This window comes from Protopterus annectens, chromosome 7.part0, assembly GCF_019279795.1.
Source record: "Protopterus annectens isolate FY-2018-M chromosome 7.part0, PAN1.0, whole genome shotgun sequence".
Classification (NCBI taxonomy): domain Eukaryota; kingdom Metazoa; phylum Chordata; order Ceratodontiformes; family Protopteridae; genus Protopterus; species Protopterus annectens.
In genome coordinates, this window is record NC_056739.1 from 1068697849 (window position 1) to 1068725383 (window position 27535).

The following is a 27535-nucleotide window of genomic DNA, read 5'->3' on the forward strand; positions in this document are numbered from 1 at the left end:
GTTTTTATTTATGAAAAGGTTAGATCCCAAATTTCATGTTGTGTTTGCCAATTTTTCCCCGGGGTTTGAGCCAAACCCCTGCTGCTCTGACTGCCATAAGCACTCTAAGCAACTTCTGGAGTCTTTTAATTGGCTGGGCTAAGAAGGTATCCCATACTGCACTGTTTCCCTTTCCCCAGATCTCGGTTGCATGTACTATTTGCTACTCTTACACAAAGTAAATATACAGAAAAGGGCAGAATATAGTAATTGAAAGGGAATTTGAAATTCATACGCACCCCTAGGTGTCTCTGTGGGATGGGGAAGTGAGGTGTGCAAAATAATAATGAATGAAATACAACTGGAAATCCATCTAGACAAGGTGACTTTGGAAACAGGAGACCCAATCCTGTTTTCTGAAAATGAGACAAACAACTGATCTGATTTCCTGAGATCCTTCATTCTATGTAAATAGAATTGTAATTGTCTGTGCACATCCAGCTGATGAAATCTAAATTCTGCCTTGTTCGAGAACTCTGGAAAGAATACAGGTAGTTCAATGGATTGGTTTAGATTACTAATGGAAGCCACTTTCAGTAGAAAGGAAGGGTTTGGTCTGAGAGAAACCCTGTCCTTATGAAAAATCAAGTAAGGTGGTCTAACTGATAAGGCTTGAAGCTCCGAGACATGTCTGGCTGAAGTGATGGCTACTAAAAAGATTTACCTTTCAAGTCAAATATTTTAAATCACAAGTGGCTGCAGGCTCAAAGAGGGGCGAAGTGAGACATTGTAGAACAAAATTTAAGTCCCAAGGCATAACTGGTTCAAAAACTGGAGGACGAAGCAGCATAGTGCCCTTCAGGAATGCCTTACAAAGTCTATGTGCCATGAGACTAGGCTCATCAGTGACGTGAAAAGGGGAAATAGCCGCCAACTTGACCTTAATAGTTGCGGCCACTGATCCTTGGTTGAAAAGCATGGAGAGGAATTCCAGGACTGATGAAATTGGAGCTGTATAAGGAAAGGAACTCCAGGACTGATGAAATTGGAGCTGTATAAGGATCAATTTGTCTTGCATGAGTCCATATGGAAAATCTCTTCCATTTGCTGGAATAGATTTTTCTGGTGGAAGGCTTATGGGAGGAAGACAGAATATGAACCACATCCGACAAAAAATAATGAAGCCTGACTAATGATGGAAGTGGAGGAGCCAGGCTGTCAACCAGAGGGTCTGAAGAGAGGGATGGAGCTGCCCTGACATATGAGTCAGCAAATCTGGTTGAGGGTCCAGAATCCAGGGGGCGTCCACTAGGTAAGGATGGAGAAAGGGGAACCAAATTTGACGAGGCCAGTGTGGAGCAATCAGAATCATTTTGCTTCCCAAAGATTGCGCTTTCTGAATAACCTTTGTCAGCAGAGGAATAGGAAGGAAGGCATACAGTAGACCGGAGGGCCAATCATGAACTAGAGTGTCCCTGGGTGACTACCCCCTGAGGGGGGATTAGGGTGAAGTAGCTGCTGTATTTGGTATTGAGGGGGCTGGCAAATAGGTCGCAGCAAGGCTGACCCCACCTGCAGAAAATCTGCTCCGCAACCTGATTGTTCAGGGACCACTCATGAGGCATCAGAATAGCTCTGCTCAACCTGTCGGCAATCACATTGGACTTCCCCAGAATGTGCATTGCTACAAGAAAATGTTGGTAAGCCACTGCCACACTCGCATGGCCTCTCTGCAAAGGGGGTACGACTTGGTTCCTCCATGTTTGTTTAGATACCATACCACCAACATATTGTCTGTGTGGATCGCAATTGTCCCGAGAGGAAGAAAGCTCTGAAGTGCTTGCAACGCTCTCATCTCCAGGATATTGATATGCAGATGCATCTCATGTCCCTGCCACATGCTTTGGACTGTCCTGCCTAGATAATACCCCCCCACCCCATCTGGGAGGTGTCCATGGTCACTGTGGCAACCGGAGGGGATGGAACGAAGGGTTTTCCTGCATCATGGTTGCTGGTGTGAAGCCACCAGTGCAGATCCTGCTTGCACCTGTCTGTGATTATTATGGGATGAGAAAGAGGAAGGTGTTGCAGAGACCACTGGGCGAAGAGTAGCCATTGAGGGATCCTCATGTGTAGCCTTACCAAAGGAACCAGCATAATTATAGCAGCCATCGTCCCCAACAATTTGATAATCAATTTTGCCTTCACTCTTCTCAAAGGGAGTAACGCGTACACCTGCTGTTGTAAACTTTGATTCCTTTCTAGTAGTAAAAACGCCCTCATGAGCACGGTGTCTAACTCGGCGCCTATAAAGGTGACACGCTGCGAGAGCAACAAGGCAGACTTTTCCCAATTTAGAGTGATGCCTAACTGTTGACACAGTTTGATCGTGGCTTCTCTAGTTTGTGAGAGTAGATGCCTGCTGGTGGCAGAAAGGAGCCAGTCGTCCAGGTATGGAAACACTTAGAATCCCTGACATCTCAAGTGAGCCGTTACCACTGCCATGCATTTGGTGAACACACTGGGGGCTGAGGTGAGACCAAAGGGCAGGGTGCGAAATTGAAAATGACTGGCTCCCAGCTGGAAGCGTAGATGACTTCTGGATGCCCCATCCATCTTTATATGGTAGTAAGCATTCTTGAGGTCGATGGAGCACATCCACACTTCTTTTCCCAACAATGGGAGAATAGATTGCAACGTGACCATTCGGAACTTGGACTTCTTCACATGGGTGTTCAATCTGCTGAGATCCAAAATGGGTCTCAGGTCCCCTGTCCTTTTCAGCACCAAAAAGAATATGGAGTAAATCCCTAATCCGATCTGGTCTGAGGGGACATGCTGGATGGCTTCTTTTTCTAGCAGCTTTAAAACCTCTGAAGCTGCGGAATCCCTTTGATTGGGTGGAACATCTGGGATTTTTTTGATCGGAGGGGGATCTGAAGAGAAGGGAATGCGATATCCTCCAGAAACTATTTTTAATACCCATTGGTCCTGAGTGATACTTTGCTAGGCCTCTGGGTATAGTGAAATGCGACCCCCGACTGGCTCCGGAAATGCACAGTTGAGCCTCCCATCAGGAGCGCTGGTAGGGAGAACCACAAAAGGATTTGTGGCCTCCCTGGTTATGTGGGCCTCCTCTGCCCCTAGGGTGACATCTACCAGAATTACCACCCCCTCCCCTGCCTCTGGAGAGGGACTCACCTTGTGCGTCAGGAAAAACCTCTGTGATTTTTTGAACCACATCTTCCCACCCCTCTGGGTCTTGGGATAAGGCCTAGAGGGTAGGCAAAAAAGTACAGTTTTGTACCTACCATAAATGTAGATGTTCGAGTGTATACATTGCTGCAGTCATTACACTTGGGTTATCCTGCCGTCAGGTGGTCCCGCAGTCGGCCAGAGTTCCAAAGTCTTGGTCCGGCGTCAGTTGCTGTCGCTTCTTCCCGGACTTAAGTGCGCCAGGGGTATATAAGAAGCAGCCGACGCCATTTTCTTCAGTTTTTCTTGCCCCAGATGTCAGGTGCCCCCAAATAGGTAGGCAATACATATTGCTAATAAAACATGCATAAAAAATTAAACCAAAACTTTCAGTTACCAGCAAATACACCACATAGGTTGTAAAGGGTAGAAGGCATAGATAAGTACCAGCAAGGAAGAGAGGATGAAGGAAACCTGGACTGCAGCAGTGTATACATTCGAACATCTACATTTATGGTAGGTACAAAACTGTACTATGTTCATTGTGTTACACTGCTGCAGTCATTACACTTGGGTAGAAACCCAAAGCTGAGGTTGGGTGGCTGGTTCTATAAAGCATTAGGGGTGGCTATAAGGCCCTGCAGCACTGCAGTGGCAAAGCCAGCTCTGGATTTAGAGTAAAGAGGCAAATGGTAATGCTTGGTAAAGGTATGCACAGAACTCCAAGTTGCAGCTTCCAAAATGTCCTTGGTAGGTACTCCTCTGAGGTAAGCAGTTGAAGTGGCTATAGCCCTGGTGGAATGAGACCTAATGTTGCTAGGTACAGCTTTCCCATGTTGTGTGTAGCAGAAACGTATACAGTGTCCTATCCATTTTGAGATGGTCTGTTTTGAAATAGCTTTTTCCTGTGATCCTGCAGCATATGCTACAAACAATTGCTCAGTTCTCCTGAAAGCTTTCATTTTGTCCAAGTAGAAGCGTAACTGTCTGTGTATGTCCAAGGAATGCAGTAGTCTCTCCCCTTTATTCTGGGAATTTGGATAAAATGTTGGCAAGTGAATAGTTTGGTTTAGAGCCACACTTCATACCACCTTTGGCATAAAAGTAGGGTTTGTTCTTAAAGACACCCTGTCTTGATGAAAAATGATGAAAGGTTCCACTGCCATTAGTGCCTGTAATTCTGATACTCTTCGTGCTGAGGTTATTGCCAGAAGTAGACCAGTTTTCCATGAGACATATTTTAATTCTGCTGAATTGGCTGGCTCAAAAGGAGGTAAAGTTAATTTCTCCAAGATGAAGTTGAGGTCCCAAGTTGGAGTTGGTGCTCTATGGGGCGGTCTTATGTTTTTAGCCCCTCTGAGGTATTGTTTTAGCAAAGGATGAGAGAAAATTGGCGGATCTGTGTTGTAATGAGCAGAGATGGCAGAGGTGTGGATCTTAATGGATGAAAAGGATAGGCCTTTGTCCAGCATCTCGGTTAAATATTGTAGTATCTGAGGAATATTTGGGACAAGAGGGTCAAAGCTCTGAGCCTGGTTCCAGGCACAGAAATCTCTTCCATTTATCCGAATAGGCTTTCCTGGTGCTAGGCCTCCTGGCCTCCAAAATGACATCCATAACAGCTTTAGAGAGAGGTGTTGTTTGCTTGACTAAGGAATCTGCCATGCAGCCAGGTTTAAAGTTTTGAGCTGGCTGTGAAGTATCTGACTGTTTTGCTAAGTCAGAAGATGTGAAATTTGAGGTAAAATCCATGGCGAGCCTTGTGCTAAGTTCTTTAAGATTGGGTACCAGAGCTGGCGTGGCCAGTCTGGGGCAATCAGGATCATTTTTGGCTTTTCTTGTCTGGCTTTTAGGAGTACCTTTGAAAGGAGAGCAGTGGTGGGAAGGCATATACTTGTAGGTTTTTCCAGCTGAATTAGAGGGCATCCACTTTCCATGCTTGTGTGTGGTAAGTCCTTGTGCAGAATTTATGTAGCTGGCAATTCATTGGGGAGGCAAACAGATCTATGTCCGGGCTCCACCATTTTTGTGTTATCATGCTGAATATTTGTGGATTTAATTTCCACTCGTGCGGATCCATGATGTTTCTGCTTAAGTCGTCTGCCAGAGTATTTTTCTCTCCTGGCAGGAATTGTGCTTGCAGATGAACTTGATAGGTTAGAGCTGTGTTCCACAAGGTCATGGCTTGTCTGCAGAGGGGATATGAATGAGTGCCCCCTTGCTTGTTTATGTACCACATTACTGTGGTGTTGTCTGTCTTTAGTAGTAGTTGTCCTGGATGCAGAAGGTCCTTGAAAGCTATAAGGGCATTTTGTACAGCTAGCATCTCTTTTTGATTGATATGAAGATGCCTTTGTTCTGCGGCCCACTTGCCCTGAATACATTTTCCTGCCATGTGTGCTCCCCAGGCGTAATCCGAAGCATCTGTTGTCAGTGTTTGCCTGGCTGTGGGTTGAGTGAAAGGCTGTCCCTTGTTGAGGTGACAGGCTTGTGCCCACCATCAAAACTCCTGTTGAAGGCAAGGGATAAGTGGTATTACTGTTTCCAAACTGTGACAGTGTTGAGACCAAACACTCTTTAGGTACCATTGTAATTTCCTCATATGCAGTCTGGCATATGGAATTAGTAGTATGCAAGATGCCATGAACCCCAAGACCTACAGAATTTTTTTTGCAGGGAGTTGGTTTTTTGTTGCCATCAATTGAAAGTATTGAGTCAGTTGTCCTTGCTTGTCTGGCGTGAGATAAGCCATCTGGGCCGTTGTATTTAAGCTGGCACCCAGGAATATTATCTCTTGTGAGGGCACTAGTTTTGACTTCTTTTCGTTTACTGTGTACCCTAGGCAAATTAGCAATCTTTTTACAAACGCCAGATGCTTTAGAAGAATGTCTTTGCTCTCTGCTTGAATAAGGCAGTCGTCCAAGTATGGGTAAATTTGAATTCCTTTTTGTCTGCAAAATGCAATTACTGGTGCCAGACATTTTGTGAAGACCCTGGGCGCAGTAGAAAAGCCAAAGGGCAGTGCAGAGAACTGGTAATGCATTGAACCAGCTATGAATCTGAGGTATCTTCTGCAATTTTGTCTGATAGGGACATGCAGGTATGCCTCCTTGAGGTCCAAAGTAACGAGCCAAGCCTTCTTGCCCAGCATGGGAAGAAGCTGCTGTGGTGTTAACATTTTGAATTTCGGAACATCCAGGTAAGTATTTAGAGAGGAAAGGTCCAGTATGGGTCTCCAGGCTTTGTCCTTTCTGGGGGACCAGAAAGTGTCTTGAGTAAAATCTTTGTCCTTGCTCCTGTTGTGGCACTTTTTGAATAGCTCTCATGTCCATGAGGGCTGTAATTTGTTGTTGAGCCTCTGCCCATTGATTTTGTGGCAGGTCTGGCATTCCTTTTAGCCTTGGTAAAGTGTGAAAGTGGAACCTGTAACCTTGAGACACAATATTCAGAACCCATTTGTCTTGGGTGATAATACGCCAATTTTGATAAAAAAAGTGCTAGTTTTACCCCCAAGGGGGCTGCCAAAAGGGAAGTGCTTGGCATCTGAAGGGGGAAGTCATTGGGACTGTTTCCTATAAGGTTGTGACCTGTCTTCCCCTCCTTTTGGAGTGGAAGCACCCCATTGTTGAGGTCTGTACGAGCCTTGGGGCTGAGATCTGCCTCTTGGGCGTCTGTATCTGCCCCTTTGTGGTCTGTCTGACACTGGAAAGGATCAATTTTTTTGTAGGCCAATTTCTGCTGAATCGAGGTGGCTGTACCTGTAAGAAATCTTTCGCTGTTTGCACAGATTTTGCCTTATCCTCCATTTTCTTTAATACCTCTTCTGCCTTAACACCAAATAAGACATCCTGCTGTAAAGGTGCATCCAATAATTTTGCTTTGACATGATCAGGTAAACCTTGTTCTTTTAACCAGGCATGCCTTCGAATCACAGATCCTGTAACTGCTGCTCTACAAGAAGCCTCCAATGAATCAAAACCACATTGTAAAGTATGTTTTCCCACTTGTTCAGCTGCATGCAATAAATCCTGCAGTTCCTTATAGTCAGGATGTTCTGCATTTGTAAGCATTTTCTGTTTTAACAGAGACATTAAGTATTGCTGATATTTAAGCATATGAAACTGGCAATTTAAAGCCCTCACTGCTAAAGTTGCAGAAGTGTAAACTTTCTTCCCCCATCTGTCTAAAGCTCTAGAATCCCTGTCAGAGGGAACTGGATTTTTAGCCGTGGAAGCCTTGACCCCTTTGGGACCCTGGGAAATAGTTTCTGGTTCAGCAACATTGTTTTTATAAAGAAATTTGTGAGAGTCAGGGACTCTGTAGTATCTGTCTGGCTTGACTGGAGCAGGGGGCAAAGAATCAGGATTTAAACTGGATTCAGAGTACACATAATCCACAATGTCCAACACTGGCGGAATAGCAAGGAGCCTGTGCTGAGGCAATAAAAGAAAATCTCTGAGCCTTTTCTTGGATTCTGAATAATCCTGGCCCTCCCAATGGAAATGCTCCCTCATGGTATGTAAAGTTTCCCCAAAAAAATAGTCCTCTGGAGGAGAGGCTGAAGGAATTGATTATTCAGCATCAGAATCCTCATAGGGGGGTAAAGAGTATCCCTGATCTGAAGAGGAATCCAGAGAAATGGAAACCTGGTCAGAGGAATCATAGTCTGCATCCTGCCTAGGCCTTTTATCAGGAGGGGGGTGGGAGCCCCTGATCAGAGTAATTAAGTCTTTGGCCATTTTGAGCATCTGTTTTTTAGGCATGGAGGCCTGTCCAGGAGAATGATGCACTTGTTTCTTTGTCTTTAAAGGAGTTTTAGCCTTGGCTGTAGATTTGATGGTAAGCTGAGAAGGTCTGAAAACACCCTCAAAAGCCGATGCCTGCTCAGCGGCTCCGGACCCTTCTGATGGATTAATATCTGCAGGCCCTAAATCTTGAGTATCCAGAGGCCTAGCCATCTCCATGTGGGAGTCGGAGGGGGCCTGTGGTTCTGAATTAGCAGTTGTCAGGGGCTGCAAATGTGCCTCACTGAAGACTGGAGAACCGGCGACTGGCCTAGAAGAGGTTTCATCGTCAGTTTTGGGCCTCGGCCTGTCCTTATCCTTGTCTTTGCGCTTTTTGTGTATTCCAGTCGTCGGTTGTTCCGACGGCATGGTATAATTTAACCTTCGGCCAAAATAATGTCGGGCAAAATCAAACCGACGTTTAATAGTGCACTTGTTAAATCTAGCACAAAACCGACAACTAGTGACGTTGTGGTCTGGGCCTAGGCATGGAATACAGTAAGAATGAAAATCCTTATGAGGTATTTGCTTCCCACAAGAAATACAATTATTAACTTTTACTGACATCGGTCTGAGGCAAGAAAAAGTTTCCCCAATGGGGTACTTAGCTTTATTGAAGACTTCAGTTCTGAAATTCGAATTGAAAATCTCAGGAGTCGGCCGACCGGCACTTGCAAAATGCTTTTGCTTCGGGCGCCACGCAGCAAGAAAGACTGAAGAAAATGGTACTGGCTGCATCTTATATACCCCTGGTGCACTGATGTCAGGGAAGAAGCGACAGCAACCGATGCCGGATCAAGACTTTGGAACTCTGGCCGACTGCAGGACCGCCTGACGGCAGGATAACCCAAGTGTAATGACTGCAGCAGTGTAACACGATGAACATCGGACTCCCACAGTAGACAGAGTTTTTCTCTCTTGCTCGCACCTAGTGAGAGTGTCCTTCACCTTGGTTCCGAATAAGGAGAAACCATCAAACGGGGAATTGGTGAACGTAGACTTGAAGGCCTCCGCAAAATTACTGAGGCACATCCAGGAGTATCTCCTAAGAGCAACTCCCGAACTTGCTGCCCTACCCGCTCCTTCGACTGCATAAGAGATCAGCCTCATGGAGGAGTTAGCAATAGAGTTGAGAGTAGACATCTGTTGACCTTCTGAGCCACCGCATCAGAATCGTTACCCTGTAGAGTATCTCCAAGCTCTTTCAGGAGATCTCTTTGGAGCCGTGTAAAATGAGATAAGTAATTCAATGACCACAGAGTAAAGACCACTGAAGAAAACATAAGCTTCCCGTACCGGTCCATGGTCCTAGACTCCTTGTTAGGAGGATGGACGGTAGACAAAGTCTCAGCCAGTTCCTTCTTGGTGGTCGCTGCCACCACCATGGCATCTACAGGAACTCCCTTGGATAGAAACCCTTTGTCAGAGGGGGTGGACAAGAATTTGTGGGGTCTCCTGGGGACTGGTTCCACAGAGTCAGGGGTTTCCCGCACCCTTCGACAAACCAGATCCAAAAGCTCAAAGGTTGGAGCCCCAAAGGCCTTCAGGAACACAGACTCCTCCTCGGAGGGGGCTTTGGACGGCCAGTCACTCCTCTGCTTCAAAATTTCTAGGATGTCAGAGAAAGAGACATCCTCAGAGGATGACTTGGAAGACCCTCCGATTCTTCGAGGTCGGTGTCTGACGTGAGGGACTCATCTTGGGAGTCAATATGCTTCCTCTTTTCTGGGTGGCTAAAACACTGAGGGGCCCTCAGAAATATGGGGACCACTCATGGGGGTATCCTGAGGCCTTAAGATAGAGGGTGATCAGAGACCCACACCAGAGCTGGAGGGGACAGAGTGCCAGTGCCGAATGATGTCGCTGAGGACCTGGCCAGTGCGCTGCGCATGGCCTCAAAAGCTGGTCCCCCAGGCTCCGAAGATCAACCAGCTGTGGAAGACCTCGGAGCAGAAGGGACAATGTCCGAAGCCAAAGCAGGGGTCAGGCTTCCCCGCACCGAAGCACCGAAAGGGAGGCTAGGAGGCAAAAAGCGACCCGAGGCCTCCCCGTCGGGTCCGGCTGAGGAACCATGAGTCCTGGACCCCATGAACAGAGCCAACGGGGTCGGAGCTGAAGCTGGATCCGATAAGCCAGGATGGGCCATCACAGCCAACCTAGGGACATCAGATGGTGCCAAACACTCCGGCTCCGAAAGCTGGGATTCGACTGGAGGAGGAAGTATTGACGCTGGCTGGGTGACAGGCTCTGGAGCCGACTGGGCTGGAGCCAAAAACAATTTTGCCATAACCGGTGACTGGAGCAGTCTCTGTACCACTATCTACATCCACATCTGAAAGAGTACTGTAGGACCTAGAAGATAAGGAAGGAGATCTAGACCTCCTCTCCAAAGGAGACCTACGAGGAGGAGAGACCGGCCTAAAATTTGGAGACCGGATCTGAACTAGCACCTCCGCAATCGGCTCTGAGGGACTTGGAGCCGAAGCAGATTCAGTCAATACACTAACTTCCTGCGGCTCCGAGGACAGTGGAGCCGAGGATGCCACAGTAGATTTCACTACTTTCTCCGGAGGCTCCGAGGATACAGATGGAGCTGGAGAATGCTTTTTTGCCTTAGAAGTTTTACTCTTAGAGGGAGAGGACTTGAAGCTAGAAGCCCTTCCCAAATCCTCCTCGAAGGAGGGTTTCAGAAGTCCCTTCAAAATTAGTTTGTTCTTCCTCTCCTGAAGAACACGCAGGCTAAATGCATGGCAGAAAGTACAAGATTCCTGGAGGTGAATAGCCCCCAGACAATAAACACAAACAGAGTGTCCATCAGTGATAGACATCTTATAACCACATTTAGCACATTTCTTAAAGCCGGAGGGCTTATGCTCTTTCATATCCTTAGACATAATGAGAGAAAACACCAAACGTTAATAACGATCAACCATTAATATATAAAGCACGGGAACTAAGCAAAACCAACAGACAATTACAAAAGACCTCTAACTTAATCAGTCTCAACAGGAACACAAGGAAAGGACTAGGTCCTCTAACTTAAACGGTCCTAACCCGAGGGATAGGTACCTACTAACCCTAACAAGCAACACAGAAGAAGGGGCGGACTAGGTCCTCTAACTGAAATGGGCCTAGCCCATAGGGGAAACAGTTAGCGGGACACCACAATAGACAATACCACCCAAAAAAATTTACACCAAATATTAGAGCAGTACACACACAACACACAGCTATGAAAATAGCTTTTTTTTTTTTTTTTTTGAAGCAAAAAACTGTCAATAAAGACAAAGTGATACTTAGCCACAGCCAAGAGCGAGACCATGTCCGAGCTATACGAGCGGCAAATGAGATCTGGGGAAAGGGAGCAGTGCAGCATGAGATACCTTCTTAGCCCAGCCAATTGAAAGACTTTGAGCTAGAGTATGGCCGAGTCGGAGCCGAGGTTCGGCTCAGAACCCACTGGTAAGAATGTAGGCGAGATTGGACTACATAACATCCTGTTGTTATTTATGTAAAGCCACAAAGATTTATGTTTAGTGCTTATGTGGTTGGAATTAGGCCAGTCAACTGAGGAAAAGTAGTTTCTTAAGATCCAATTAGTTATGCTATGTTTGCCAGTGCTTATCTGTTCTTGTAGAACCTGTTATTTATGTGAAGAAACAAAAGACTTAGGGGTTTGGTGTTTTATGCGGTTTAGTTTGGAATTAGGCCAGTCTTTATTCAAATTACCAACTATTTACTCTTTGATGCTTGGTGTTAGTAGAGATCTAACATATCTTCTAGTATGGAAGTACTTAACTTGGTTGGTCGTGGTGAAATATAGACTGTGACAATAATAAGATAACTAAAAGTATGGTTAAGGGGGCGAACACAAATTCAGAAACTTCTGTTTGAGAGTTCAAGAGGCTAAATTGGTTGGACTATATTATATATATTCCTTCTCATTTCATGAATGTCCGTCTGCTCTGATGATATCACATCCTACCGGAAGTATCTTGTCATCTACGTTAGGCATTACACATGATTTTCTAATATTTAAGACATCAGGTCTGTAATAATGAATCCAGCTTTTCAGCTTGGTTATCTTATTACAGAGATGTCTGATGTTTATCTGGTATATTTTTATTCCTTCACAGTTATGGCACTTTGTATATGGGTGAATTATAAAATGTGAGTTTTGAGAAGTGAACTCCTAGTTAGTTTCTATAACTCTACTGCTACTATTGTATAATAGTGAAGAAGTTTTTGTTTAATTTTATCTAACAGCCAATTTTCTGTTCAAGTCCTCTTTACAGGAAGGAGGTATCTGGTGTTATCTAAAGGAGGGTTATTTGGTTTGATATGGAGTAAACCGTTAACACTGTTCTGAGAATTTTAGTAACATTGATCGTCTGTTAGCCATGTTACTAGTGTTAACAGTGAAAGCAGAGCCACTGGTGTAGTGATAAGTTTATTGTTGTAGGGCATACCGATTGATGAAATGAAGAGGGATGAATTTTGTTTTATGTGGATGTGGAGTCTGTTCCACAGCAGCAGTATCCTCTGAAAATTATACCTGTCCCTCCAAACTGTTCTGCTGATGGTGCAAAAAAGGTTTAGATGTCTATACAAAGTAATTCTGATGCCATTTGACTTGCTGATATGTAATAAACCCATCAGTAATGGGTCGGAGGATGACTTGTATTCCAGATACAGCCTGCAGGATACAGAGTACAGTGACATGGCTTTGAGTCGGTCCACACAGGACATGTTGTTTAGGCCTTGTATCCTAACAGTAAGATACCTTTGTGGGTGCTCCAGTTATTGCATGTGTCTGGACAGATACATGCCAAAGGGGGCATTATATGCAATGACTGGTGTAATGACGGCAAAGTAAAGGGGGGGTGATGACATCCCTAGACACAATCCCTTTGTTTATAAGCTATGCAATACAGAAGGACTTTCTTACAACGATAGACACATGCTGGTCATAAGTCAAGTCACTGTCCACATAAGTTCTAATACTGAACAACTGGGTCAACTCTTAGGGGAATACTGTCAATGTGGTAAGTCCCTGGGATAGATGACTTCCCAAAATATTCATTAATTTATTTTGGGACATTTAGTTAGAGGCCATAAATTTTGACACCAGTTATTTATTTGAGGAAAACATTCCTGCAGGATGGCTAAGTCATATGGGATTCAGTAACTGCTATTAGCTTACAGTCATCTATAAACAGTCAGACAAAGCCCTTTGGTATTGGCTTTCACTTCAGAAAAGAATGTGTAGAAATATCAAACAGTATATAATCAGCTGAGGATGAGAGGGGATAGCTTTGGAGGAGAAATAAAATAACAGTATGGATACAGTCTACCACACCATAGCTGAGAATGTGCAAGCAAGTAGCAAGTGTGTGATGCAGTTTACTAATGGGGTGTGCTACTAACCAGTGCTACACTGGACAGTATCATGGCTCAGGGTCAGTGGTTAAACTGGACAGTGTCATGGCTCAATGGTTACATATTCTGCATAACACTTCTACAGTCTTAGGATTTACTTCCAATGAATAGTTAGTCTGTATCGAGTCTGCATCTTCTCACTGAATTTGCAAGGATTTTTGCCAGGTACTCCTACCACCACCCAAGTGGTTTGCGTTCTGACTCAAAAGAACTTCTGGTTAACAAATATAATGAAAACTAAATTATGGACACAGTTTAAAAGCAATGTGGACAAAATATTCTTTAGGCAATGATGCAAACACTTAACGATTTCCTGATATTGACGTGGATTGTAAAACAGTAATAACATTCAAGAATGGGATATATGCAAAGCAATTCTGGGAAAGCATAGACTGTGGTACACTTTGTTCAGGCAGTAATGAAAAAGGTAGTCAAGCAATGATCACTAATTTCCTTATCTTTAAAGTACAATATGTCCTGCCAATAACACATCTGACTTCTTCAAACAATGCTTAATTACCCGAAACTCTGAAAAACAAAATATGCAGATTCATTTCATCTTGGAGCACAGGGAGCATCATTGTGTATCACTAGGCAAGGTCAGCTAGCTTCCCTTCACATTAAGGCCAGCATGCTAACCTATAAACTAACACTTAAGCTTCTAAACCGGCAAAACTCTCTCTCAATAAAGAAACTAATCACAGGTATGCACTACTGTCCTTTAAGAACACATGATCAGGTAGAATCTACCCTAGAGAAAGACCTGCCTTCAAACAGGCCACTGGAGAAAAGGCTTTTACCAAGCCAGCACCACCTTGCTCAAACAATTTACCTCCTTCCATAAGAAAACGCAAATATGCGGATACTATCAGACTTTTTCTCCAAAATGTTTAAGTACCATAAGTACTTAACAGTTCTACATACATAATGTACCTGCATTTCCACAATGTATTATAACTGTTTAATATAACTGTTACACAGTTCTGAGTATTTTTTTTTACTATTAAAAGAGACGAAAAAGTTTTGTGAAACCAATTTCTAATAATACTTTTTTTTTTTGTTTTGCTACACGTTACAAACCTAAATCAGGTCAAATGCCCCTTAGATATCTATTTCTAAATAATCGGGGTCAGCCACCGCTGACATATGTACCCCCTCACCCCCCGATCTATACCTTCCCAACATTCCCGTGGCCCATACAAAGATGCATCTCCTCTTTGGGTCGGTTGGTCGGTCCTGCCTCTCCAGGCATGAAGAACCTTACAGCTATTATGGCTTGGCATCTACATGATAAGATGCAGGTTGAAATGGCAAGGACAGGGTTTTCATACAGCAGCCAACTGGTTGTACTGGCAAGCTGGTGCGCACGTCTCTTAGACTTACCACTAATTGTAAGCTGGTATATATGTGCAGATGCATGTCTGCGTGCAACTGGGATGTAGACAGTGAAATGTCCTGCTCCTACAGTGATGCAAGCCCGAATTCTCTCCACCCACAAACTCTCCCCAGCAGCTGCTGACTTCCTGCTTTCCTAGTATCCTTTGGGCAACAGGTAATGGTCAGCTTCCCCAGCGCTTCATCCCCTCCCCCTCTTCCTGAGAGAAGTGAGCAGACTCTTTATCGTTCTTCTTCCTCCTCCTCATATCTACTCCTCCACTTCCTGGGCTTTATCCTTCTATGACGAGGAACTAAAACTATATGATAAACCTGCACTGTTTACCGTCTTATTCTGTTTTCTGTAATATACTGTATCTCTAACGCTATGTCATTTTGTTCTTTTTAACTCAATGCATCACAGTTGTTTTTGTATGTAATTTTGTATATGCCCTGTCCAGGTCCTGGCTGAAAAGGCTTGGGACAAGCCTACCTAAATGATTTGCAAATAAACTGAAGTTGCTAAAAAGCTTCATCCTGTAATCTAGGTTTGATTTCTTCAAGTTTCACAAATTTTTTTTATGAGTAAGACTCTGATGTCATCACCTAACCAGATCAGAGCTCTCACAATTTGCCCCTAAAAGCACTGTGCTTAATAATACATAGACTTATACCTACCCTGGGATAAACATTTTACTCAAAATTCAGGAATACAATCAGATTAGGTCAGTTGAGTAGTTATTAACTGCTGTCTTCTATTTCTATTCCACAAAAAACATGATCATACCATATTCATCCATCTTCACCATACGCCCTGTCATACATCACAGTTATCAGTGTCTGCTGCCATTAAAGTTACAATGATACAAACAGTATATTATGACATCTTGTAGGAGTAATGCAACTGTACCTGCTTTAGTTTAAGTTTCACCTCGTCCAACCCACCAATATGTTCCCAAGCAACTGCGCTGACTTCTTTCAGTCCAATACTTCCTCTGAGACATGATGGCTGAATTTTCTTAGAAGCATCACAAAAATCTGCCATTTGAATTTTATCAATGGAGCCCTAAATTACAATTTATAAAAAGGGTGAGTACAACATTCACGATAATCATGTTTTGTAAAATATTAACATATTTTGCTTCTTGCTGTGTAAAATAATTTGCATGCATTTTAAAATACAAAGCATGAGTACAAACCAGCAGTACAATTTAAGAATATAATACAGATAAGACAATTCTAAGAAGGGTACATTATGGTAAAATGAGTAAGCTTGGGACAGTGCATACTTAATATACAGTAATCCAAAACTAAACATAATCTAATTTAATATACTTAAGTCAAATTATCACACAAAAACTAATACCACAGTCAAAAATCAAGTCTAAATAATGTGAATAATATCAATTCCCTATGCAGTCTTGAAATAAAACAGGAATCAGTGCAAGTGAATATTTTATATATATATATATATATATATATGTGTGTGTGTGTGTGTGTGTGTGTGTGTGTGTGTGTGTGTGTGTGTGTATACACACACACACACCACACCCAATATAAATATATAAAACTCCCATCAGTCTAACAACCATCTGGCCAGTTGCTGCAGCTGCGCATATTCAATCTCAAGGTGAAAGCACTGTTCATTCATTCCCCATAAGGACCACAGGCAACTTTAATGCCCCAATCTGCGCGTACAATTTTACATATATATATATATATATATATATATATATATATATATATATATATATACACACACACACACACACACACACACACACACACACACACACTAATCAAACCTACTTCATCTGTATCACAGGTAGGATTTATATCAGCTTTAAGGGCTTAGCATGATCAGCCATGTCACTGGCAAGACTGTCTGTCTCCTTCGACCTTCTTCTCAAGAAGAAATGGAGGGGAAAAGTGAGCAGGGACCTGGAAGTTGATGAACAGATATCCCAGGCACTTAATCAGTCTGAGGCAACTGGCCCCCAATGTGACAAGTTTGCAGCCCCTAGGCTGGTCATCATCTTCTCCACAGCACTCTGATGATGTCCCTTCAGAGCATGTCATGGTCAAGGATCTAGGCATGTCTATACAGACGGATCACTTGCAGTCACAGCATTTGCAGTTGATGTGAAAGCCCAAAGTATGCAGTCTAATTCTAAGAGTTCTGGGCACAACATGCCAATTTTGTACATATTTCTTTGTCTACCATATGCAAGGGCACGCACGCACAGACATACACATGGTTTTTCTCTCTTGCCAGACACAAAAGAAATTTGCTGTAGGAAAACGCACAATGTAAAATGCGCAACATACAGGTGGAGTGGCCTGTATGTTGTACATACAACTTTCAGGTGGAGTGACCTTCTGTCAAAGTTTAGTTTTGTCAATCATACATCACTGAGACATACTGCGTTACCCTAGCTGAATCTCACCCTCACCCCCAGAAACCATGGTAAAGCCCATTTCCAAGGTTCACTGTCTTGAGTTTTGCTGGTTTGTTTTTAGGAAGCTGTGACCTGATGATTTGTAGCGTAATGAAAACATTGGTAACACAAAAACACACACACACACACACACACACACAGAGTGCTGTTACATGCACAGAGAACAGACTAAAATTATGTAAAACTTGAAGTTAGGCAAAAATTCTGAAGGAACAAGCATGTCACAACTGTGTGTGTCCTACCCCTTTCACACACAAACATTAACGAGACATATAAAATTACTTAATATTAATTTCTTGTTAAACTCCACATCTCTTACACAATTCAGAAATAGTTTATGATCTTTTCTAATTTTATTTATTTATTTATTTATTTATATTTGTTGACCGGGAGTGTCCAATTGGACGTAGGTCCATTTTCAGCGGAGGCCCGGGGAGAAAAGCTCCACAGTTAAAATAAACAGACAGTAGTTACATTGGATTACATAGCGATTAACAATTTACATAGCAATTACTTACAACATATTTACAGATGAAGAACATAGTACATCAGTAGACAACTAGAATATTTTTCTGTGAAGTACATAACAGACATTAACTAATGTTAAAGTAAGAAGTTCCTGCTGTATAATAAGTACTAGGCTTATGAGCATCTGAGCTCGCTATAATCAAGGTAGTTAGTGGAGTGGAAAGAAAGGTAGTGGTTGGATGGGGTGGGTGATATCAGAGTGGGAGTTGCAAGGGCATAGCCAGCATGTTTTTAGGTGCACTTTTAGTAAAGTTTTGAAGTGGGTGCATGATGGTACGGAGGTAATTGTGGGTGGGAGGGAGTTCCATAATTTGGCTATGGTGCAAGAGAACAGTGCTTCACCAGCAGAGTTATTGGCTTTAGTGATCTGCAAGTGATATTTGTTGCTGGATCTTAGTGGTCTGGTGGTGCGATAGGGTTGGAGTAGATTCTGGAGGGATGGGACATTTAGTGGATGGTTTATTAGTTTGTGGGTGAGTGAGAGTTGATACCATTGAAGGAGGTGAGGGAGTTCAAGCCAGCCCAGTTCAGCAAGTGAGAGACAGTGGTGACTACGGTAGGATGCCCCTGAGGCGAATTTGGCGATTTTGTTGTAGCAGGTCTCTAGCTTGTTTAGATCACATTGCCTTAGGTTGGTATATATTGGAGAGGCATAAAGTAGGGTGGAGATAAGGTGGGAATTTGCTATTGAAATCTTTGCTGCTTTGGTGAGAAGATGCTTATTTCTGTATAACGCTCCTAATTTTTGTGGACTTTTTATGGTCATGGATATGTGAATGTCAAATTTTAGTTTATTGTCTATTTCCACTCCTAGCAATTTGGTGTTTTCAGTTGGGTATATAGTGGTGTTGTCTTTTGCTGTGATGTTAAAGTGAGAGTTGTTTTGAGTATGTTTGGTGGGTTGGAAGATGATTAGTTTAGTTTTGTTTGGGTTGAGTATTAATTGGGCATCGGATAACCAAGTTTCAACAGAGGAAAAGGCTTCCTGTGTGACTTTTTGCAGTTTGGGTAGGGACTAGGCTGAGCAGATGATGGTAGAGTCATCTGCGTATTGTATGAGTGTGCCATGTGCAGTGGCAGAGGCTAGATTATTTGTGAAAATAGAGAAGAGTAGGGATCCAAGGATGGATCCTTGGGGAACCCCTATGGAGACAGGTAGTTGGAGAGATATGTCATTCTGGGATTGTTGGCGGTCAGACAGGTAACTCTGAAACCAGTTGGTGACTGATTGTGAGAAGGATAGGTTATTGAGGACAGAGATAAGTTGTTTGTGTGGGACCATGTCAAATGCTTTAGATAGGTCTAGGAAAGTAGCAGAGGAGAGATAGCCATTGTTTTTATGCTGAAGGATAGTGTTAGTAAAAGAGAGTAAGGCAGTGGTGGTGCTATGGTTTGGTCGGAAACCATGCTGAGTATTGGAAAGGATGTTGTTAGTAAGGAGGTAGTCTGAGACCTGAGAGTGTATGCATCTCTCTAGTATTTTGGAGAGTGGAGAGAGAATAGCTATGGGGCAGTAATTGGTTAGTTCTGTGGAGGGTCCGCCTTTGTGGAGGGGAATTATATGTGATACTTTCCACAGTGTGGGAACATAACTTTCTGACAGAGATCGGTTAATCAAGATGGATACTGGGTAGGCCAGAGCATCAGCTGCGATTTGTAGGTATTCACTTGGCAGGTTGTCTGCTGCTAATGTGGTGGGTTTAAGTTTAGTTAAGAGTTTTTTTATGTTGGAGGTAGGTACAGGAGAAAAAGAGAAGGCAGTGGGGAGAATAGTAGTTGAAGGTGTGGGTTGGAGGGGAGGGGGTTGTGTTGTTTAGCTAGTGATAATATGGTTTGTGTGAAGTGTGTGTTGAATGAGGTAGCAATATTTTCTGAGGAGTGAGGGATGTTAGGAGGAGGGGTACTGACTTTACCTGGGTGGAGGATGGAGTTTATGGAGGACCAGAACTGTTTGGGGCTGTGTTCGGAGGAGTCTAGGGCAGACTGGTAGTATTGGAATTTGTCCTGTTTTATTAGCTTTTTGACTCTATTGCATAGTTCTAGTGATTTCTGTCTAGTTAACATCAAGTCATTTCTTGTGAGTCATAACTGTGACAAAATATTTTTCTTATAACTGGTGCAGTTATCAATGTTTTGTACTGCCTTCATGCACGAGTTTCTGATGCAACAGGCATTCTTTCTCATGCCTTTACACTTAAAATTAAAGTTTAGCAGTGTACTATTTATATTTTTCTTCATTTACTTTATGAATTTACATTTTGTTAAGCCAGCTGTCCCTGCTTGTCAGTGTCCATTTTCGAAAGGGACCCAGTGAACAAATCCAAGAATACAATGGTAGTTTTAATCCCAATCATACAGAAACATATCTAAAACCAAACAGCAATTATCAGCACATATAATTAAAAAATACAAAATAATGTATTAAGCATACATGAAAAGTGAGGGTGCGTCTGTGTAACATAGTCATAACAATGGAGTCATTAGGTAAAGAGTGTTGAGTTGGGATAACATTTAGTGGAATACATTATGGTTAGTTGTGTGGGAGAAGGAATGATATGAGAAGAGGTAATAGGTTACTAGCTGATTCACTTGACAATAAGGATGCTTTGAAATGGAAGGAAGAGTTTGAGGATAATGAGGAATTGTACGGAAGTAAAAAATAGATGAATAGAGGTGGGAGGACACATTACAGCATCACTATCAGATTCTTTTGATAAGAGTAGTTGTTTTGTTTTAATATCAAAGTATTTATATAACAAATAAGGTAGAAGCTTCTTATTCTGGCAAAATCCTTAATCAAATTCATACTTCTAATATTTATGACCATATTCTAGTCATCTCATCCCAATTTAACCTCACTGGACTGCTGTTCCATGACCTTCCAATTAGGTCTATCCTCCCCCATAATTCTTATTCATAATCTTTATTTTTTGTTTGTTTATTTACTGGATGGTACACTGATCCCAGTAGACCATTTGTGGGTACCTCCTGAGTGAAGAAATTTACAAAAATAAACACACAACTAATTCACAACCATGGAGTAATCACAGATGGTTCAAAGTCTTGCATGCAAGTGAAACAATGCATTAACAGAGAAGAAAAAAAACAAATCTTTATTTATTTTAATAATAAACACAGAAGGTAAGCAACAGGTGACAACAGGGGAGGGGTATAGAAGTGAAGTAGATGTGAGAGGGGTTAGGTGATGTGCCGGGGAAAAACACTTGCAGATGGATTTTTGATAGGGGTATCTTTTGAGATCTGCTCTGAAAATGAGGACAGAGGAGATTTCTTTTAGGTGATGCCAGAGTCTGGGTGCAATAATAGAGAAGGTGTGGTCCATACAGTGCTGTTTGGTTTGAGGGGTTGCAGTGAAACAGCTGATTGGGAGAAGCTGCAAACATTGTCAGGGGTGATTTTATTATGGAGTTTGGCAGGAAAGCAATTGGTTAAAGTACCTAGAAAAGAACAGACTCTAGGAGTAGTTCAACTATGTAGGAACTGGGGGCATCTGGCTTTCGACACTGTGGTGCGGTGGTGTTCCGGGGAGGGAGTTGCAAATGAATCAGCAGATTTTGTTTTCAATGGTTCAAAAATGGGACTGTGGATGGATGGATGGACTGCAGTGAGGATGAGTTTTATTTATTTCTTTTTTTTAGTGGTTATGACTGAGGAGGAACCCAAATTTCTGCTGAGCTAGACAGATTCTCTAGCCCGTTGCAGCTCTAGCTGGCAAGGAGAGTAAAGGAGATATTTTTCAGGACCAGAATAAAAGTTTATCTTTCGTGGTATTTTAAGTATGATTATAAAAGTTAAGTGACTGGTCCAAAATAAATAGACTAAGGTATTTAAAGGACATGGTTGTTTCTATTAGGGTATCATTGAGATCTGTGATGTTGAGATTTTTAGTATTTTTTCCTGCTTTTGTGAGGTTCCAATATCAAACTTTTTCTTTTGAAGGGGATTAGGGTGTTTATCCAGGAATTAAGGGAGTGCTGGTCAAACTGATGTTAGCTTTGAGCATCTGAATGTGAATGATCAGATCAAACGATAACCACTTAATCAGCACAAAGAGTGATAGGAAGGTCAGAGGGTAGTTTATCGATACAGACTGCAAGTAACAGGGGGGGCAAGTATGGAGTTCTGGTGCACTTCCTTGATAAGGGTTGCTGGAGGCGAGAGAGAGTACATGATTTTGATTCTGAAATACCTATATGTTAAGTCTTGGGAGCAAGTAACAGTGCTGGAGCCAACTGGTTTCTTTGAGGGAGTGAAACAGAAAAGGTGATCAATAAGATCAAATGTTTTGTCAAGTTTAATGAAGAGTGCTCCTGAAAGGTTTCCTTTATCCAAGTTTTTTAACACTTTTATTACATTATCACTTAGCCAAACATTCATAACATAAAAGAAAATAAACCATATTAACATGTTTCCAGCTATACTATCATAATTCGAACGTTACATAAATTGTTCAATTCCTGCCTTCCCTTAAACCTCTCATTGTTCTCCTAGACATTATTTTGCATGCAGTGTTTCCACAATTTCAATTTATTTGTATGTAATTGGCTCCTTCTCTTTTCTAAAATCCTACTTCTAGTTCTTTTAACTTTGTTACAATATTCAGTACTTCAAATACAGGTGGTTTAGACTTTGATGCCATTTCTAGTAACTGATTTTTTGGCAGCGACCAGAATTAAACTTAACAAGGCCTTACTACATCCCATCTCAAAAGAATCATTTCCTTAGTTACACCCATTTGCTCACTCATTATTTCTGAGCACTCTTCAGGGAATTTTTAAACTTTGCCAACTCATTACACTCCCAAAGTATATGCTCCCAGTTACCTCTTTTTTTCCCATCACACCTTCCACATTTGACATCTAGCTGAGGAAAAATTGTCTGAAATCTGATTGGGGTCTAAAATACCCATTCAAACACTTACAAGCAAAAATTCCTAAACCTTTTGGACTTTGTTGCATACTTGGAAGCCGTACATATGTTCTGACATTATTCCCTTGTAAACTGTTGCTTCAGTCTCTCTTCCCAATATTTTCTAACCTCCGTTGATTAATTTTTATAGTTATCGTGCAATATCTTGCATGGCCTATTAATTATGCTTTTTTAGCAGCAGTTTTTATTCTAGATTAAACTAAAAACTCAACCAGTGCGGGTCTTTCACTTAGGATTCCCCTCTTCCTTTCTCTTTGCCTATACTCTGATATCAATTCCTGATAGAGAAGGCAGCCTCAAGCCCCGCAGTCCAAATGTCTTCTTGGCGTCATCCCACTCCATCACCTTTCCCACTCTAGTTATTTGCTCCCAATACTTCAGTTCTTTTGCCAGTTTTTTCCAGTAAATTCCACCCCTCCTTTGCATATTCTCTGTACCCCTACTTGCAGTCATCCCTATCAGCAAAATCTCCTTTCTCCATTCTTATGCTAGCTTGGTTCTTGGATAGGTACTAGGCTACTGGCCCTACAGCCTCTACAAGCCTAGCCAAACAGTACCCTGGCTTTTTCCACCCAAGAAAAATTATTTTCCTGTGCCCCTGTCGATATTTTCTTGTGCCCCTGTCGAGCAGAGCCACAGAACTGATCCCCGGGGTGAATTTACTATCTCCCATCCAATCAAGATTTTTCTTGAAGAGTGCTAATGAGGAGCTTTGTTTAATATAGACAGGTAGTTTGTTGCAGAGTATGGGAAGTCTGTGGGAAAGGAATCTATCCCTCCAGCATGTTCTGTTTATTGTGGTGACAAGGTTTATGTCCCTAGAGCGTGTAGCTTGGAGGGATTGGGATTTCTTTAAGTGGAGCTCTGGGTTTGACATAGCTTTGTATGTTAGGCAGAGATCACCTCTGAGTAGGTGATATGCGATGGAGTAAAGCTGGAGTTTTTTGAGACTGTCTGCATAGGGCATCCGTTTGAGGCCGGTAATCCTCTTTGTGAGGTATTTCTGTGGCTTTTCCAGTAGTTGTAGATGTCTTGTGAGGTACATACCAAAAGGGGCGCTGTACTTTATAACGGGTCTAATGAGTGACGAGCAGAGGGGAACAATGACCTCTTTTTTTCCTGGATGAGAAACCTTTTGTGATGGTGTGCCACGTAGAAGGATTTCCTGACTACTGTGGCGATCTGATTATCAAAGGAGAGACTACTGTCCACCTGTGTCCCAAGGTCTCATCACACTTTCGGTGTTAAGTAGACTACCGCCTATGTGGCAGCTCATGGGTACAGAGTTTTTACCAAAACGGATGACAATGCACTTTTTGGCACTGAGCTTGAGGCCATGGCTTTGACACCAGGCATCTGTCTCATTGAGGCCCCTTTGTCGGATATCCACATCGTTAGGAGTTTCGATTATGGCTCCTAGTTTGCAGTCATTTGCGAACTTCGTTAGCCAAAGACCTTTTGTGTTAGCCTGTACATCTTTATTAAATTATCACGTATGACATAAGCAATCATACATTTATATACATGAAAACAAACCATAATGAAATAATTTTAGTTGCCAACATTATACATCACAAACCATACTGACAGAATTGCAGTTGCAAAACATTATACATCATTTATAATCTATCCAGTCGTTGTCAGTCAAACACTACATAGCTCATTCAACTCCTGCCTTCTTTTAAACCTCGTTCCTCCTCTGCATGTATTGTTCCCATAGTTCCTATTGTTTCTATGTAGTTTGCTCCTACCATTTTCTAAGGATCCCAATTCCAGTTTTATCGGTTACTATATTCACTACTTCTAGTAAAGTTGGTTTAGACTTTGATTTCCATTTTCTGGTAATTACTTTTTTGGCAGCCATGCCACATCAAACAGCTCTTAATGACTTCCTTCCAGTGATCAGGATAAACTTGGAGTGGTGAGCCAATGAACAAGGAGGACACAAGTGAGAGTCCCTCAAAAAACCTACAAGTCAACATAGTAGTTGCACAGGGGTCTCTACTGTCTCATCTCTGACCCCAGTGACTATAATCCACATATGCTGCATCTTTTCCTAGGTTCCAAACAGAGGGAAAAGGAGTGTGAGGAGGAATAACTGTCAACCACCAACCAGACAAATAACCCAACTAAGGAAGAGTATACTACACGGAACTGAATCTAAAATCAATGAAGAATAACATTCTTATCAGATGGAAGAAAAGCCAAGAAGTCTTTGCCTTTGACTCCCATAGTTGAAAAGGGAACCTGAGGCCCTTTTGATCAAAGCAGTCTACTCAAACTTTAAAGCCCATACTTTCCAGGGGAAGGGGTTGAGAAGTCAGCAATTGCCAGTGCCACTGAGATGATCAGCACCATGAAATGTCCCCTAGAGTCAAGAAGGCAGGTGTCAGCTGAGCCACGAGTGAGTACCAAGTGAGTCACAAATGACTCCCAAAGGGAAATATACAAGTTTTTTCCATAAAACTCTGAAATGTATCCCAAAGGAAATTGGCTGCAAAAACTCCAACCATCTGCCTGGTGTTTGCAGAAAAAGAAGCAGAAAAACACGGAATCATCTTAACAGGAATCTATGAATGAAAGGATTCCCTCCCAAAGGCTGTGTAATCAGACATGAACACCAGGATGGGACAATGAAAAATCCTACAAGAGACGTCTAAGATGCCTGCACCCTGATCAACAGCTTAACTTCAGCTCTCCCAGTACGAAAAAAGAAAATGAGAAATAAGAGCTACTAAGCCTACCAGCTTGAGTAAAATTCAGTTACTGGCTAGCAGTACTCTGCCTGGATGTCAACAAAGAAACAACCTAGACAGCCTGAAAGAAAATCAGCTAGAAAACATGAAGCAAAAACAATGACTGCGAAGAATCCCGCAGCTGTTCAGCAAAAAGCAGTTCAAGCTGGTGCAAGAGATGACTTCCAGTAATTTAAAGGGAAAAATAAATCAGATATACTCAAGAGTCGATTAAAATAAATGAAACATTGGAGTATATCTACTCAAATAACAAATGGTTTGAAAAAATATAACAAGCTTTAACTATATATTCAGATGAATTAATAAAACTGGAAATATCGAAGACTGACATAAAGAAAAGGCTTGCCACGTATGAAACTTTTCAAGAAGAGCTGTTTCCAAAAATGGTAGAGTTGGAGGACAAAACACGCAGAGGAAAGCAGAGATTTTTTTTATGTACCACAAAAACAAGAAGGAACAGACTCTAATAATTTTTGAAAGCACACATAAGTAACTGGACTGGTATTTCACAGCTGGATTTGTTAATTGAAAAGGCACATCAAGTATATGCTTGAAACCTAGCCATGTGAAAGCAGCCAAGACCTGTATTAGTAATGATGCAACAAATGGAGTTTATTTTGATGAAAACTATGGCAGAAAGGCAAAGTATTAAAAGCTGAAGGCAGTAGTGTGTTTGTGGAAAATGATCATTTACTGTACACCCAGCAGAAGAAAAGCACGTTTATCACAAAAATCAGGGAATGTCGACAGGCAAGTGTGAGTTTCAAGCTGCTGTATCTGGCTGTGATCAGAATATTTTTTTATAGAAAATTAAAGACATTTTTTGATGCAGAACAGACTAATGAGGAAATACAAATGTTTATCCAGCAAAAAATGAGCAATCAATCAGAATGGTCTCTTGTTTCTCATTCTTCTGACAATAAAGCTCATAGACAGGCTTGTGAAACCTTTCCCACTGTTCCAAAGAAAAATCCTTGAGAGACAGAAAAACGCACAGGAACTGGCTAGAAGAATCAAGAGTACCTTGGACTGGAACTAGAGTCTGGCACTGGGAGATGGAGATAAACAGGAAGACAACCAGCAACACTGAAATTAGTAAATAAATGTGATGTTATAAAGCATAAATCCCATTTGTGAAATATAGCTTTGTAAGAAAAAGTGGCTGAGAAAGACTGGACTTTTGTTGACTTTGTTAAACTTGTGGGTAGACTATAAAGCATACACCCCATTTTATGTTGTTAATGTTTAGAAGGACACTAAAGGGAAAAATAAATAAGTATTTTTTCTTAAAAGTGTTTGTATAAACATTTTATGATATAAACTGCATGTTGTATAGTAAAGCAGATATGTATAGTATATAGTCAGGGGTATTTTAAATAAGGGGGTGATTCTTTTCATTGACTGTTTTATGTGAAAATGATATTAAAGTAAACAAGTACTTTTTTAGTTTTAATAAATATAAGAATTACAATATAAACAGAGAAGAAAGGCTGGACAAAAGCAATTTTAAGTTAATATGCTGTAATCTTGGGCTGTTAGGTGGGGATGGGTGTAAAAGTTCATTGATATATTACATGTAGAGTTGAGAAGTTTTTCTCTTATTTTTGCATAGGTGACTGTCTGGATGAATGCCTTTGTACAACATTACGAAGAACCAAAAACGGACCAGCACAACGATGATGCAGGCAAAAATATTTATTAAAGACTGAATATCATAAAACAAAATAAATGTTAAGCAAACCAGTTTTGGCTGAAAAAACAGCCTTCTTCAGTGCTGAAACAAAGTTGAGTAATTAGTTAAACAGCTTGAAACATCCTGGTCTTTTATATACACACTCATTTAAAGAGATATTGTCAAAAAAAACACTATGTGGATTGTATCTGATGCATCCATCTCATAAAAAATAAGGAATATTAATAAAAAAGATTGCATAAAAACATTGCATGAAAAACATAGCATGAAAAAGCAGGTTAACAATTATGCCATCTCATTTAATCCAGGTTTGAACAAAGCCCCTAGCCTGGTTATCCACATAGTTTCCATATTATTAAGTTTGTTGTGCCAACCTGC

The 27535-nt window shown here is 41.8% G+C and overlaps 1 protein-coding gene across 2 annotated transcripts in view; it reads right to left on the minus strand.

Moving 5' to 3' along the window:
• The window catches only part of SPATA5L1 (spermatogenesis associated 5 like 1), a 259837-nt gene that overhangs the window by 140487 nt on the left and 91815 nt on the right, over positions 1 to 27535 (minus strand). Inside the window, exon 4 of one of the 2 annotated variants that reach the window (XM_044077626.1) lies at positions 15682 to 15837. The exons of the other annotated variant lie outside the window; for it this stretch is intronic. Coding sequence (XP_043933561.1) covers positions 15682 to 15837 — 156 coding nt within the window. The remainder of the gene's footprint in view (positions 1 to 15681; positions 15838 to 27535) is intronic. 2 annotated transcript variants of the gene reach the window in all.